This window comes from Cavia porcellus, unplaced genomic scaffold (assembly GCF_034190915.1).
Source record: "Cavia porcellus strain 051 isolate PalLab524CR breed Dunkin Hartley unplaced genomic scaffold, mCavPor4.1 scaffold_11, whole genome shotgun sequence".
Lineage (NCBI taxonomy): Eukaryota > Metazoa > Chordata > Mammalia > Rodentia > Caviidae > Cavia > Cavia porcellus.
In genome coordinates, this window is record NW_026947494.1 from 80425017 (window position 1) to 80440069 (window position 15053).

A 15053-nucleotide genomic window follows, 5' to 3' on the forward strand; every position below is an offset into this window, starting at 1 on the left:
AAATTAGAAGATGAAAAGATACAAAAATGGAAGCCTTTGAACATCTTTGGGCTTCTTTTAAATGCCATATTAATTGACGCAGATATAATTGAGCTACAGAATAGACGTAGAACAAATCAGATGGGAGAAAGGCTTCAAAATCGCTTGCAAAAAATAGAGGCAAACTATTAAAACTCACCCTGATGTTTGACTGATGATTGAATCATGCTATTATTCATAGAAATTTAAACTTAAGTATATAGGCCAACATGGTGCTATATGAGACCTATAATCCAATCTGAAAGCAAGGTACTCTGTTACATTTCATTGTTTGAGACTCAAAAATGTGTTTCGCAGATGTGAAATAAATGCTTGTGTCAGTAACATCTGTCAATAGTGTCTGCAAACCCAAAGGGAGTCAGGATCATACTGCTAAGGCTTTGCAGCTCTTATAGATGTAAATATGCATGTGATCCCAGTTCATACTTTTGGTGTCTAAAGGCAAATTATTCCTAGAGTCTGTATTGGCCAAGGCACCCAATGCTCAGATGTCTTCTTGAAGTCTGGACAACTCTACTGATGCTGACTCTTCCCACCATTTCCCTGGGGCATTCCAGCAAAGGAATGGACACCAAAGGCTTCTCAGTGATGCTCACCATGTGTAAAAGGAGTGATCCTGTTCACTAAGGTCTGCCCACTTCAGTGATCCCAAGGAGCTCCCTTGGAACTCAGGGAATCTGGGTGACAAGTGGAGACATCCTAGATCTTGCCAAGGGGCTCAGCACAGGGAAGACCACCCCACTTGCAGACATAACATTACAGAGGGTCTGTGTTTGTCTGAAGCAATAGAACTCAGTAACCACACTCAACTTAGGAGTGCTGCTTCCATGACATGAAGTATACAGGTGGATGGGCACGGCAGTAACAACCCTGCATCCAGCAATATCAGTAGAGGTCATGACATCACCCAGGGTCATGAGAATGTCAGTGGAGCTCATGTTGGAGCCTGGACTGTCAGGCTTTCTCAGTGGTGATATGGCAGGATTCCTGTTCTCACTAGAGTGTTACCTCCAGGACCAGGTAGACAGGTGTGGTTGGAGTAACCTCACTAGGCAGTGACAAGGAGTTTCTTCTATTCCAGTTCTTAACAGATTCTGGACTTTCATGAAGTAGTTTCCCACCTTCATAGTCTGCAGTAAAGTTAATATCCTAAAGCAAGCACACAAATGAGATCCAAAATTTCATAATACAATGCTTAAAAATTCCAGATTTTGAAAGTCACTCATCATACCAAAAACCACAAAGATTCCAAGTTCACTTAACAAAAAGGTATCAACACTGAGATGTTAGAATTCTTTGACAAGGATTTGAAACAAGTTACCATACAAAATTTCCAGGAGAAATTAGAAAACTGCTTGATTTATAAAAGCCTAATTTTAGGAAAGTCAGAAAATATATTAAGAACCAAATAAAAATTTTGAAGCTGAAAGATAAAATTAACAAAATAAAGAGTTCAAATACTGAGCTCACTATTGGATTGGAGGGAGATAAGGAAATTGTCCGTGAATCCTGGGAACAACATATATGAACAACAAAAGAAAATAAACTAAAAGAAAATGTTGGTCATAACCTCAAGAACCTGTTAAGTATAACAAAAGATCTAGCATTTGGGTTTTTGAGTCATTGAAGATGAGGAAGAAGTGAGTACAATAGAATTGCCTTCTTTTGAGTTTCTGTAATTAAAGAAAAAATAGATATCATTGCATACCTGTTGGAATAAATGAAAACAGAATACCGACAATATTACATTCTTGGAATGAAGAAAAACTGAATTATCCATTGGTGATGGAAGCATAGAATGGCAGAGCAACTCTAGAAAGTAGTTTCTTAGGATCTTGGAAAAATAATTATGAAATTACCACATGGTCAGCTATTACACTTGAAGAATGAAAGTTGTGTTCACACAAAACCTACATAGAGCTAGGCGTGGTGGCCCACTTCAGTAATCCAGCACTCAGGGAAACTGAGGCAGGAGGATTGCTGAGGGTTAGAGGCTGGGTCTGGACTACATAGCAGGACCCTCAAAAATAAATAAACAACCAAGCACACATTAATATACAGTTCATTTTCATTTTTCATAATAACCCTAACTGAAAAGATGTCCTTTAGCAGGTAAATGGCTAAAAACTGTGTCGCATGTGATAAATACCATGTGATGCAAGGCTAAAAACTGTCATGCATGTGATACTATTCAACTGTAAAAGGAAACAGGCTATTAGAATACTCAACAGTGTAGATGAAGCCTAAGGAAGTCATTCTTCAAAAAAAAATCCTTCCCCATATACAAAGCATAATGTATGATTGCTTTTAAGGGTGATTGTCAAACATGGCAAAGCGGTAGATATGGAGCTAGATTAGTGGTCACCAGTGGTTAAGGATGTTGGAGGAAGAGCTGTACACATGACTATAAAGGGGTAACTGACAGTGGCTGGCAACTGATGGTGCAGGTCTGTGTCCTGGTGAAGATGAGGGCACTAAGTTTGCACAGGTGGGGAAATGATACAGAACTTTAATTACACATCCTGCCAGTGTCACACAGCTGTCTATGTGACTGGGTAACTCACTATGGTTTAATAATTATTTCAAAATTAAAAGTTTAACAATTGAGCTGAGTAAGCTTCTGAATATCACTATGAATTATAAAACTGGGATAATTAAAGCCTGGTATTGGATAAACACACAAATATACCAAGAGAAAAAAAAAAGTCCAAAAATGGAATTAAACATATTGAGAGAAAAAACTGAGTTTCATTATGTTGAAAGAGCAGATTATGTCCAAAGAAAAATGTATTAAAAGTCTTCATTATATCTTTTATCAAATACATATTATAGATAAAATTGATTTTAAAAATTAAATTAGACATAAGGGAAAATTGAAAAAATTTGAGGGGGTGCTGGCTTGTAACTCAATGATAAGGAACTTGCCTACTAGGTAGGTGCAAGGCCCTAGGTTCAGTCATTAGTGCTGAAAAAATAATTAGGTGGGGAAGGATCACAAACTACAACAGAAAATTCTGAAATAAAAAAAAGAAAATATTTTTAAATGTTACAACACAAAAAGTTTCTTTATTGTCAAAAACCTCATTAACAAAATCACTTTTGAACATAAACCTGACAAACAACAGAATATACAACATCTAGTGACTTACCCAGAACTCTTACAAGTTCTGTGAACGGAGGGTTCTATGTAGAGGATATAGAGAGTCTAGTGGAACCATATGGAAGAGAAATATGTATCTATGTTTGGAGTAAGTGTTTGAATAAAGCAAATAGTATACTCTGTCTTTTCCTAATACCAGGGAAAGGATCAACAATTGATTATACACAAAGGTTTCTGGCTGAGATCGATAGGATCTCAGATGCAATGCGGTCGTAGAGAGCCTGAATTAGTGCAACTTTTAGGCAGAGAGTTTGGATTAAAATGTAAAATGAAAATGAAAAATCCTAGAGGACAAGGAGTCACAAAGAAGCAAGCCCTTCCTGTGAACCATCGCCAGGCACAGGCCACCAGGGGGACAGCCAGACCCCAGACTTTTCCAATGAGTCAGCACCATTCTCAGACTGTGAAGGAAGAGAACAAGAAGTCGCCAAGAAGCAAGCCCTCCCTGTAAGTCAGCCCCATGTGTAGGCCACTGTGGGGACAGCCAGGCTCCAGCCCCTTCTGGCTCATGGGCTGGGAGACAGGAAGAGCCAAATCCTGCCCCAGAACCCCCATAAGTGACCAACTGATCTGGGGTAACACAAACTACAATGACAGGTGATTGAGGTGAGATGCAATTTGATGCTTGTGGTGCTTGGTGTTTCACAGTCTTTGCAGTTCTGGGGCTGCTGGTCTGATCAACTATTCAGAGGATAACAGTACAGAGTGTGGCATCTATGGGGGATCTCCTTCTGAGAGTGGTGGCATTGGTAATTTCCTGTTGTCTTGTTTGGAAGTCCAATATAATTATTATTTTGTTGGATTGGGTTTTATTCTGTTTTGTTGTTTGAATTTTTGTGTCCAATGGTATAGGCAGTCATTTTGAGAATGGCAAGGTATATTAAGGTAGCCATTTTGTATTCACTATTGCCTTGTTTTGAAATCCTTTATTGCATTCATTGTTTTGTTTCTGTTGGTTCTATTGGTTCCATTCTGTTCTGTTTTGTTTGACTTTTACTATGTCTGAAGGTAGGGGCAGCAATTTTGAAGACAGCAAGAGGCATTATGAGAATATAATTATTGCTGATTTCTGGTTATTTTGAAGTCTTGTGTCACACTGGGTTTTTTTATTGATTTATTATGTTTTATTTTGCTTCATTTTATTCTCTTTAAAATAAAAAATAAGCAAAAAAGGAAAAATGCAAAATTAAAACTTCAACCTATTAAAGTGAAATATTAACACTTCAATGCAAGATTGACACTTCTAAGTATGCATCATGCAATTATGGATTAAATATGAAACAAAGTCTATGGAACACAGTTTTGTAGTATAAAATGTTGATGAAAAGCCTAAAAATCTCTTAATATGTGAAAACTGAAAATAACTAAAATCCATTAGCACAATAGAGGTCTCCCTATGGGAATGATATGCCAGTTCTTAACACTGGTTAAATAAGAACTTACAAAGCAAAATACATTTAGGTTGGCTTGGTACCATTAAAATACATAAATATGTATATCTTTTTAATTCTGTAGCATTAAACTGTTACCTCAAGAAAAATTGCCACAGATTGAAAGATTAATAAGAGGGTAAAGAAGAAAGCATATTTTTAAAATTACACTCTTTTGTTTCATTAGAAATGTATGCTATTTGGAGATTAGTGGAGGTGAAATAATTTTTCTAATATACTTAAATTTTAAGCAAATTCTTATTCCAGTCCTACAGTTGCTTAAATGAATCCTGTTTTGCTTTCAAAATAGAAATTCAGAACCAATTAAAATATTACATCCATTGTCAAAAGAAATTAAATGCACTCTAAATTCAGAGAACATAATAAATAGCATCCAAAAATATAAAGGTAGGAATTAGAAGGAAGGGCTTTTGTACAACAGAGAGAGAAAGAACAATATGGTCTCCTTCCAGAATACTAAACATAACCTACAGTAGCAGAAAATTAATGAACAGGTGAAATCCATCTAGGATGAAAAAGAACAATATAAAATGATCAGTTTGTGGGTTTTATTGGTCATCTTTTTAATGAGAAATGTAGCTTAATGATTGCAGTCAGGTATTCCCTTCCAGGTTTTTCTTGAGATTGCATAAATATTTTCAAAGGTATTTTACTGGAAGATAAAATTCTTAGTCACCTTTGGAGAACTGTGAAATCTTAGCATTTCTAGTAAGTTGACATACAAATCGTAGTTCAAGCAACTTTCCTTCCTTAATTTGAAAACCTCAGCTAAGCATGTGAAAAGGATGGAATATTCATGAAGCTTACAATTCAACTGACTGCTAATCAAAAAATTACTGGGTTGCAAAAGATTTAGTATTTTTGAGTTTATGACCTGGAGGCAAATACAGCAGATCAAAAACAATGCAGTGAAACTAACATAGCAAAGCTACTTTGAGCAAACTGTAACAAAACTCATTCATTTTTGCTGAATAAATGAAATAAATATTGGTAATAATAAATTTAATTAAAATACATTTAAATGTATTTGAAGGGTGAATGAAACCTGTTTGAAGCCCTAAATTAGAAACACATTGCACATTTTTTCCTTTACCTTTTAGGAAATCAAATTAGACTTTAATAGGAGAAATGTTTTCAGACACTGTAACTATGTGCTTCCAGTTTATTGAATAAGGATGATGACTATGTGATATTCTGTTTTTCTAGTTTTTGAATATAAAGTAGTTGTAATATTGTTTTGAGAACACTAGAGAAGAAACTTAATATAAAGTTGTATTTGTCCATCCAGCCTGTAGTTGTGAAAGAAAGGACAGGGTGAAAGCCACCCTGCATTACTCTAAAAAGTCTCTCTGAGAACAGAAGTGCCTGTGACATCCAGCCCCACAGGAGCTGAGAGATGCAGACTCTGTCCTGTGCGTGCTGCTGTGCCCTGTGGTATAGGGCAGCTCAGAATCACCCGTAAGGACTGCAAGGAGAGAAGGCATAACCCCCAAACCCACCGTTTCGCATCCTGGACTTAGTTGGAAACACACTGCCAATAACTCTTCAACCACATAGAAAATGTCAAATTCATCCCATGCAGCTGTAGGAAGAGACATCACTCTGGGCAAAGAGGAGACTGCACACTGTGCTAGAAGGAGACAGGCGCAGTGCAGAGGGGAGGCTGGGAGCCGTGCAGAGGGGAGGCTGGGAGCCGTGCAGAGTTTAAATTGCACTGAATGAACATTTTTTCCCAGAGGACTTTTCCCAAACTGGCCAGTTCTCCTCTGTGAGGATTCAGTTTCAAAATCACCTTTTCGTGCCTACACCATTGTTTTCAAGGGTTAGTCCTATTCTATCTTTCAGCAGATTTAGTGCCTCTGCTTTGTGTTTAGATCTTTGATGCTTTTCGTTCTAGTGTAGTGCACGGTGGAGACTTCCGCTGACCACACCGGCCACAGCGGTCCTCCTTGCCCCTTCGCTGTTCCGCCCTCACGCTCCGTCAGAAACACCCTGTATATTTCCTTTACAGCATGTGTCATTACCAAGAAATATTTCCTTTATTCCTTTATTGATTTAGTGTTTACTTCTCCTTAACAAAATGTAACATTTCTTTGTTTTGTTTTGTTTCGCTTTGTTTTTCAGTACTCAGGAGTGAATCTGAGGCTTTCACACAGTTTATATCCTCAGTCAGTTCTTTATTTATGTATTTATTTAACCTTGATGCATGTTCTCTTTAAGTCACTGATTTGCCAAGGCTGGGCACAAACTTGCTATGCTTTAGTCTCAGCCTTCCAGAGTGCTGGAATTACACCATGTTTGACTGGAATAAAAAAAAACTTCTGAGAGAGGAAACAGCCATGGAGAAAGAACCCCTGACATTCATGTGACAAATATTCATAAATGAGTCAGCACCTGAATGTGGAATCGCAGGCAAGGAGAAAGGGTCCTTACCCACAGAAGTGTATAGTGCAGAAGATAAAGTGGGTGCAAAATAAAGAAGGTCACAAGCAAAGGTAGATTTATGCTTGCAGTGAGTGGCAGAAAGAAGAGAGAGAGGAGTGTTAGAACTAATGATGAAACTCACTGAGTCGAGGAGTCAGCAGAAGCTTTCTGGAATGAAATACTTTTGAGCAAAGATTTAAGGTAAAGACATTATTTAAGTCAAGCTTCTCAACTGAGGGAACGGCATGGAGAAAGACACTGTGGCAACAGGGAAGATGACAAAGAGGGACTGGAAATCAAAAACCTATAAAGCTGGACCTAAGATGTTAGGAGCATACGCTGGAGATGGATGAGACCATGCTGGGTTTGTGCCACTACAGTGAGCTTTTACTAAGAGAGGGGCTTTACTCTGAGGGTGAAAGGAGCCACTGACTCTGTGTGTGTGTGTGTGTGTGTGTGCGCGCGCGTGCACCCGTGCGCGTGTGTGGTCGTGCATACCTGACTTATGGACAGGAGAACATTATCATATTTATGTTTTGTGGAGGTGATCCCAGATATGCTGAACAGGAAGACTGAAGAAAGTTAACAGTGGCATCAATGGACCACAGAGGTTGTCACCAAAGTACCCCAGAGGTGAAATGATGGAAGTTTGAATTTAGGGCATGCCTTTAGGATAAGAAATAAATAGATTGATACTAAAACCTTTTAAGGACTAAAATTGAAAAGAATCGATGATGGATAAGATACGAAGGAAGATACTGAGGATAAATTGCTGATTACTTGAGCTGATGTAAGTGTTCCCATCCTCTGAGAGAAGACACTGCAAGGAATCATTGGGAGGTGTTTAGGTCACTGACTTTTTATCTAACAGATTAAATTAGAGAATTTCATGTTGGTTTGTATTTATCCAGACTATATTTCTTGAATTCTATGAGTTAGAGATGCATATTCTATTCTATTCTATTCTATTCTATTCTATTCTATTCTATTCATTTAGACTCAAAAAGATTTTTGCTATTATCATTCTTTAACAGCAAAACAGAATTCTGCATTTTTAAATGCTCACTTAAATTTGAAATTATGTATAAAGCGTCAAACAGACCTAAATTCTGACCACATAAGTTTCACTCTAGTGAGAAGTAACTGGTTATCTGCTTGCAATTTCATTGTCAAGGACACAACTTGGAACTTTCTATCTAATCTACCTATGAAAAATAGTGGAAGCATCAAGTATCTTTTCACATCTCCTAAGCAAAAATTGTCAAATTTTATTCACTTAATACTGATACCCAAGCCCAGTCACACGGCATCTCAGTGTCACATTAGAATGATCCAAGACTCTTCAGGCATTTGGACTTACAACATTTTTCTAACATATTTGCCATCACTAGATTATCTACCTAATAGGCATCAAAACCAGGCAGCAGAAATTCTGACTAAAATAATTCTTACACTGACAACTATCTGTAACATATTTTATTGATAAAGATAAGTTGCTTTAAATTATTTTATCTTTTTATTCTGATTGTTGTGATGTATACTCATTAAATTCATCCTGGGAATTTGATACAAGCATGTATCACGTTGGCATCACCTTTTTCTCCGCTCCACTCCTCCTTCCTCGGATCTCCTTCCCATTTTCGTGAAGTGTAACACCTGTGTCCTTCCATAGCTTTACATTTTTCAGTTTAAATTATTTACTTCTATTAAATTATTTCAATATTACGTTACTTCTATTAAAGAAACCACGTCATATTTATCTTTCTGTATTTTATTTCACTTAATATTATGGTCTCAAGATCCATTTTCCTACAAATGACTCAAATGTGTCTTGGTTATGGCTGAGTAATACCCATGTATACTTTTTTCTTTGATTATTCATCGATGGATTATAGCTTGCTTCTCTAATTTATCTATTGTGAACTGTGTTGTTGTAAATATGGATATGTATCACTATAATTTGGTAATTTTAACTGTTTGAAGAAGATAATCAGAAAAATAGGTGACCCAAGTGGAATTTCTGTTTTCTGTGTTTTAGAGAATCACCGTAGTGATTTCCACAGCGATTTTAATGTTTTGCATGCCCACCAACAATATAGACATGTTCCTTTTACCGCAAACTTCACCAGCATTTATTTTGATTTTTGCCCTTGATGATGGCCAGTTTTACTTGGAAAGACAGACATATTTTGTAAACACAGCACCAATATATGTTCTAATTTTTAAAAGAAATTACTCAGAAATAGTAAGAAGACATTTTTCTCTTTTTCTTTCTAATTCTATAGAAACTGTTGGGTAGCACACAAAAATTCTTTCAGATTTTTAAATCATTTTGTGTGTTCATTTTAATAATATTTTCCAGAAAGATTATACTTTGCAAGGTAGTCATTCTCACTGTGTACGTGTGTGTGTGTGTGTGTGTGTGTGTGTGTACACATAACCACTCTAAAAATAGTTCACAACTGTGGTCATGTTCTGTTTGACTTTGAAGTCTTCGGTAAACTTCAACTTCTTTAATAACAAATTTCAGAAACAATAACATTTTTCTAAGTTAAAAGCTGTATTTTTAACATTTCAAATGTAAAACACTTTACTAAACATTATTTTTCTAAGTAAACAAAGTAAAGACCAAGAATTTCTTTGTTTGTTTTGGGTTTTTTGTTTATTTTGGGGGTTTTTTGTGTGGTTTTGTTTGTTTGTTTGTTTGTTTGTTTGTTTTTGGTTGGTTGGTTGGTTGGTTGGTTGGTTGGTTGACTGGGATTTTTTTGTACCTGGAATTGAACTCAGGACCTCATGCTTTCCAGGCAGGCCCTGAGCTATTCCCCAGCTCTAGAGACCAAGTTCTTATTTTGATAAAATCATCAAATGATCTGTTCACATATTGAACAAGTGAGGAAAAGCGGAATTTTTCCATAATAGAAATGCAAAAATAGACCTCCCGCAATTTACCATTGTGTTTCACTGTTTTCCCTCTCACTGTGATCAGTCTCTATTGTGACTTAATTTTAGACTAAAACCAAGTGAAATACACATACCACATATTTCATTGCTTCTATAAATTAATAAAAAGTATATATACAAGCGGGACACCAGGAAAGCCATAATTTGTAAAAGATATGGGACTGGGGTGGCGCATTTATGCCACGCAGCCACAGTGGGCTGTTGGCATCTTTAAAAGGTTTACCCTCGCTTGATAGAGGAGCAGGAAGTATCCAAGTTCTTAACAGATTGTTAAGAGATAGAGACAAAGTCGAAAATAATACCTGTTTCCCATTTGGAAAGAGCAGATGATCATCATTAATGTGGAGAGAGAGGAGACCAACGCTGGCCCTTTGGTCCTGATTCTATAACTAGTAAATAATCACGTGTGTGCTAGTGGATGTTTAGCAAAATATTCGCCCATGTCTTCAGTAACGTCTGCCTCTGAGTGAATTCAGCTTGCCTGATATCTAAGCCTCACATCTTGCACTGAAAAGCACTTCAAATAAAACTCCTTTACTTTAATGTACCCAGTTTTGAAAAAAATAGAGAATGTTCTATCAAATTTAGGGAACATGTATATTCAGAAAATTCACTTCAGTATTTATTTTTATAGTAATATTCATTGTTTTGTGTTTATCTACAATAACTGTCAGTTTAGAAAATATGAAAATACAAAATAAAGAAGAAAATTGTAATTATTCATTATCTCATCTCTAGAAACAACCAACATTATTACCCTTTGTGTGTATGTCCTTATCTATTTCTATCCATTTCTAATATTTTAATGCCACTAAGATCATACCATATATTTAGGTTATTGTGCTTTTTCTTTAACCATAGTATCACCGTAATTTTACATGCTTTTATAAATCATGAATCTTGAATTCTATACAATTTGGCCTATAGTAGTGTAATTAAAAAGTAATGCTTTTAGAGGCTGGGGATTTAGCTCAGGGGCATAAGCGCCTGCCTGGCAAGTGCGAGGTTGTGAGTTCGATCCCTGGTACTGATAAAAAATAAATAAATAAATAAATAAAATAAAAAAGTAATGCTTTTAAGAATATTTTGCTATCACAAGAGGCATTATGTCGCTTTTCTATTTTCTTGTTTTTGAAGTCCAGTATCACTGCTTTGGTTTGCTTTATTCTATTTTATTTTCCTTGGTTGTATTTTCTTAAAAGTAAAATTTTAAAAAGAATATGTTGCTACTTCCATCCGTTATGATCAGAAATACAACTGTGCAACTCTTTTCTACACTTTAGAATCCAGTATCCTAAACTATTATGTGGAACACAGATGCTTCAACTCTAAGACACTGTAAATCATTCAACAGACATAGAAAGAGTCCAACTTAATTTCTGGATAAAAATAGTACAAATAGTGAAAAATCTCTTGTTATTCTAAAAATACACTTGTCTCTAAAAGCGCACTTTCCAGTCTCCATGTAGTTGATGCCACCTCCAGTGACCCTGTTAGCACTGAGGAAAATGTACCAACTTCTGCTGTCTTGGTGGCTTTTTGACACAGTCTCATAGGTGAGATCTAAGCCAGAAGAGTCCTCTTGATAGCGGCCAAACTGAGGGAAGGGCTGACCTCTACAGCTCCAAAGCAGGGAGAAATCTTCATTTCAAAATCAGGTGTGAGTGCTGGATAAGACAGTCAAAATTACCACATTGTTCATAATGTGCCAAAGAGAGCAGGGTGAAATGCTTGCCTGTAATTTTTATTGTCTCTATAGCAAAAATAAAGTGGGAAAATGAAATGTTTAAATCTGTAAACAAAAAAGAAATTTAAAACCCCTCTAAACAATTAGCCTTACACTAAATTTAAAAATTATTTAAAATATTTGTTCTATTTCAAAGTCATTTTATTTGGAAAATTCATCAAAACTACTATATTTTGATTCAGATCCAGAACTATTATTATATATTCTTTTGACTTAACTTAATAATGAGCTAATACAGTTTCCAAAACACACAGAAAAGAGGGTTAAAAAAATAGAATAGCAAGTATGCTGTTGAGAGTGTTAAGAGTTCAAAAGCAAACAGCTGCTCACAAGGCCGCGGGTTCCACAGTCTGAGAACTAGCCAGGCCCTGGAGCAGATAGCCCAGCAAGAGCTCCCAGCCAGGCCACTCAGCAAGGGGGCTGTTCTAGGTCAAAGGCAACGCAGTTACCCTAATCCTGAAGCTACTGTGAAGACCCGCATAGACGCCAGCCTTATGGTGCTGCTTCAGCCTCCAAACAGTGATACAAACTGGCTAAAACTTACCAGTCTTCCCTTGGGAACTAGGGTGGGAGTAGCGGGTGACTGTTCCAATGGGGGAGCAGCTGTTTGCTCCATTCCCAGCCCTTAGGTGCCCCTCACCACAAAGCCTCACTGCGTGGCTCCCTGCTTGGTTCATGGAAGTTATAGCAAGCCGTGGTTCAGTCTCAAGAAAGGCAGTCATCAGAAAAGCTACAACTCACCCACTGGCAGACAGATCTTTGCCTCCCACATTTGAAAGCACAGTTTCAGAACAGAAAAAGGATTTAAACCACCAGTTGGATTCTGCCACTTCCGGTAACCCTATCAAAGAACATTCATATTAAACCCCTTATGGAAACAAACTGAAGATTAAAAAACACACGGAAATAAGAAAGAAGGCATTAAGACACGAACTAAGCACCTTGCAGAGGTTTCTCATCGTCTCTGATGTCAGCAGAATCAGGACCAGTCAGTGAATTGACTGAAGAAATGCTGGGTTCTGTGGGGAACAGATACGAACAGAACGAGTAAAAGAAAAAGCAGTTGCATAATTTGAAATAACTTATTCTTGGCTTATGAATTTATTAAGTGAAAAACTGATCTCAATTTTAATGAACAAAAAGACTTCCCTAGTAAGAAATATTGCATTTTCTGCTATTTAAGTATATTCATACCATGGTAAATAACTCTCTCTTCTCTATTTCTCAAAAGATATAGAATTTAAGATACATTATAAATATTGTTAAATTCAACATGTCAAGAAGTACAAAATATAAATTTAAAAAATGTACACAATCAAAAATGCATTGCTGTGTTAGAACATTACATATACATGTCAGTGTTCTAAAAGTTACCAAGTTTAGACATTAAGACATTGTTTTAAAAGAATATTTTTGTCATACTTGGCTTACATATTGTACCAATAAGTCATGATCAGAATATGACTTCTGTTGATAAAATAACAAGGAAATAGTAATAATATAACCTTTTGTACAAAAAGAATAAGTTCATAAATATTTTAATCATTATTCACAAGTAATTCTTGAAATAATTTTTACAGGTTTTTGGCATATATGCTTTTTAAGAAATATTAATTTGGTACTAAAATGCTCACTTAATTTTATAAAATTTCTTAATCTTTAAGAAGTTACACTGTTCTCTTCATCTATGAAGATCTACAAATAATAGATTAATAACAGTAAAATTGGTCAGGCAGCTGCTAACGTATTATTGGCAGTAGAAAGTGGAAACTGTAAAATCTTTGAATCAAAGTTATGCTACTCCGTTTTCTAAAGAACTGAATGATATTTTATTCATATAAAATTTTCAGGTTTTAAAATACCCATTGAGATACAAAATAAATGAAACTAAAATATAATTGTGAAAGAAAAGTTAATATGGCTAAAGACCGTCTATGAGCTAAGATAGCACTGATTCTGGAGGTTTCTGTCTTTGACCTTTGTTGCTTCTGTGTCACCAACGGCTGTCAAGAATTCTCTCTCAGATTCTGCACATGACACCTGAGTCATCACTGCCTTACACACCTCCCCTCACACCACATTCTCTAGGGCATTCTGTGGTGGCAATATAACTTACTTCGATAATACTGATTCTTGGCCAGAAGACAGCTAATGGAAGGAACAGATGCCATGGGTTTGGAGAGACAGCTGGGGGAGCCTGAGAAGCAAGCTGAGGAACAGCGATCAGAAAAGAAACATTCCTATTAGTAGCACGGATTTTCCTTTTTCCTTTTCTGTGGGAATTGTTTTTGTAAGGCAGTATCATGTGATGTTTAATAAATATCTGATCATAGGAATTTAAGCATTTATCCCAAACTGCAAATATAAAGCAATAAAAAAAATAATGTAGTAACCCTAACCCCAGTACTTTAAAGGTTCATGCAGAAAGATCACCAAGTTTGAATTCAGCAATGTAGCAAATTCTGGCCTCAAATAAAGAAAAATAATATAAAAATGACTGGAGAGGTAGCTTGGTGCTGAAGCCCTGAGTTCAGTTTGCATGCTGGAAAAAAGAGCGTAGTCAAAGAATACATTTACTTGAGGGAAGAAAAAATAAAAAGTAAATATTCAACTGAAAACAGTGCCCACACGACTTATTGCATCTAAAACAAACCTAAAACTAAAATTAAAAAAAAAAAATCACAGACAGGATGAAATCACTCACCTGTTTTCATCTATGTGTGCTTTGAAAACAAACGTGACTTTGAAAGGTCTTCAGAAAATGCGCGCATCAGAAAAACAAATTCTTAGTGATCTGAAAGAGGCTGCAACAGCCAGACGTCGGGAACCAGCCTCGGTAATGTGTGATCTGCAACCCTGCAGACACTTTTTATGAGAGCCACGTCGGTTGGAGCCTGCACAGTGAGCAGTGTGAGCTCAGGTGGCACCCAGCCAACAAAGGTTGTGAATGAACAGCATTCTCTGCTCCCCTGCCCTTCAACTGCCTCCTCTGTCCTTGCAGTGTGCCAGCATGCCAATGCAGACTGCAGTCAACAGGACACTTAGGCTCCGACCCAGTCTGCAATCATTCTTATCAATGTCACAGTTTAGAACTCACTACTGGTTACCCGGAAGGAACTGACACTCGGGTATCTCTTCCCCCTTAGATAAAACATACACTCTACCAAAAGCACCAGGCTGGGCATAACTGGGAATGTCACAGTTTAGCAGGGACATTGAACATAACCACAGCTGCAATGATACCAGGCAAAGTCCAACAGTGATAGAAGAA

General features: G+C 36.7%; 1 protein-coding gene across 2 annotated transcripts; it reads right to left on the minus strand.

Annotated features, from left to right (window-relative positions):
• Positions 1 to 8322: 8322 nt before the first annotated feature.
• Positions 8323 to 14810, minus strand: Ppdpfl (pancreatic progenitor cell differentiation and proliferation factor like). 2 transcript variants are annotated; one of them, XM_013148488.2, is made up of 5 exons: positions 14487 to 14810; positions 13899 to 13991; positions 12724 to 12801; positions 12524 to 12623; positions 8323 to 11788 (listed from the first exon to the last, which is right to left on the minus strand). In XM_013148488.2, exons 1-5 carry the CDS (start codon positions 14494 to 14496, stop codon positions 11734 to 11736), a joined length of 336 nt encoding a protein of 111 aa, XP_013003942.1. In that variant the 5' UTR covers positions 14497 to 14810; the 3' UTR covers positions 8323 to 11733. The 2 variants fall into 2 exon arrangements, with proteins under 2 accessions (XP_013003942.1, XP_003466044.3); XM_003465996.4 differs by having other exon boundaries at positions 8323 to 11702; positions 14487 to 14792.
• Positions 14811 to 15053: the final 243 nt, after the last annotated feature.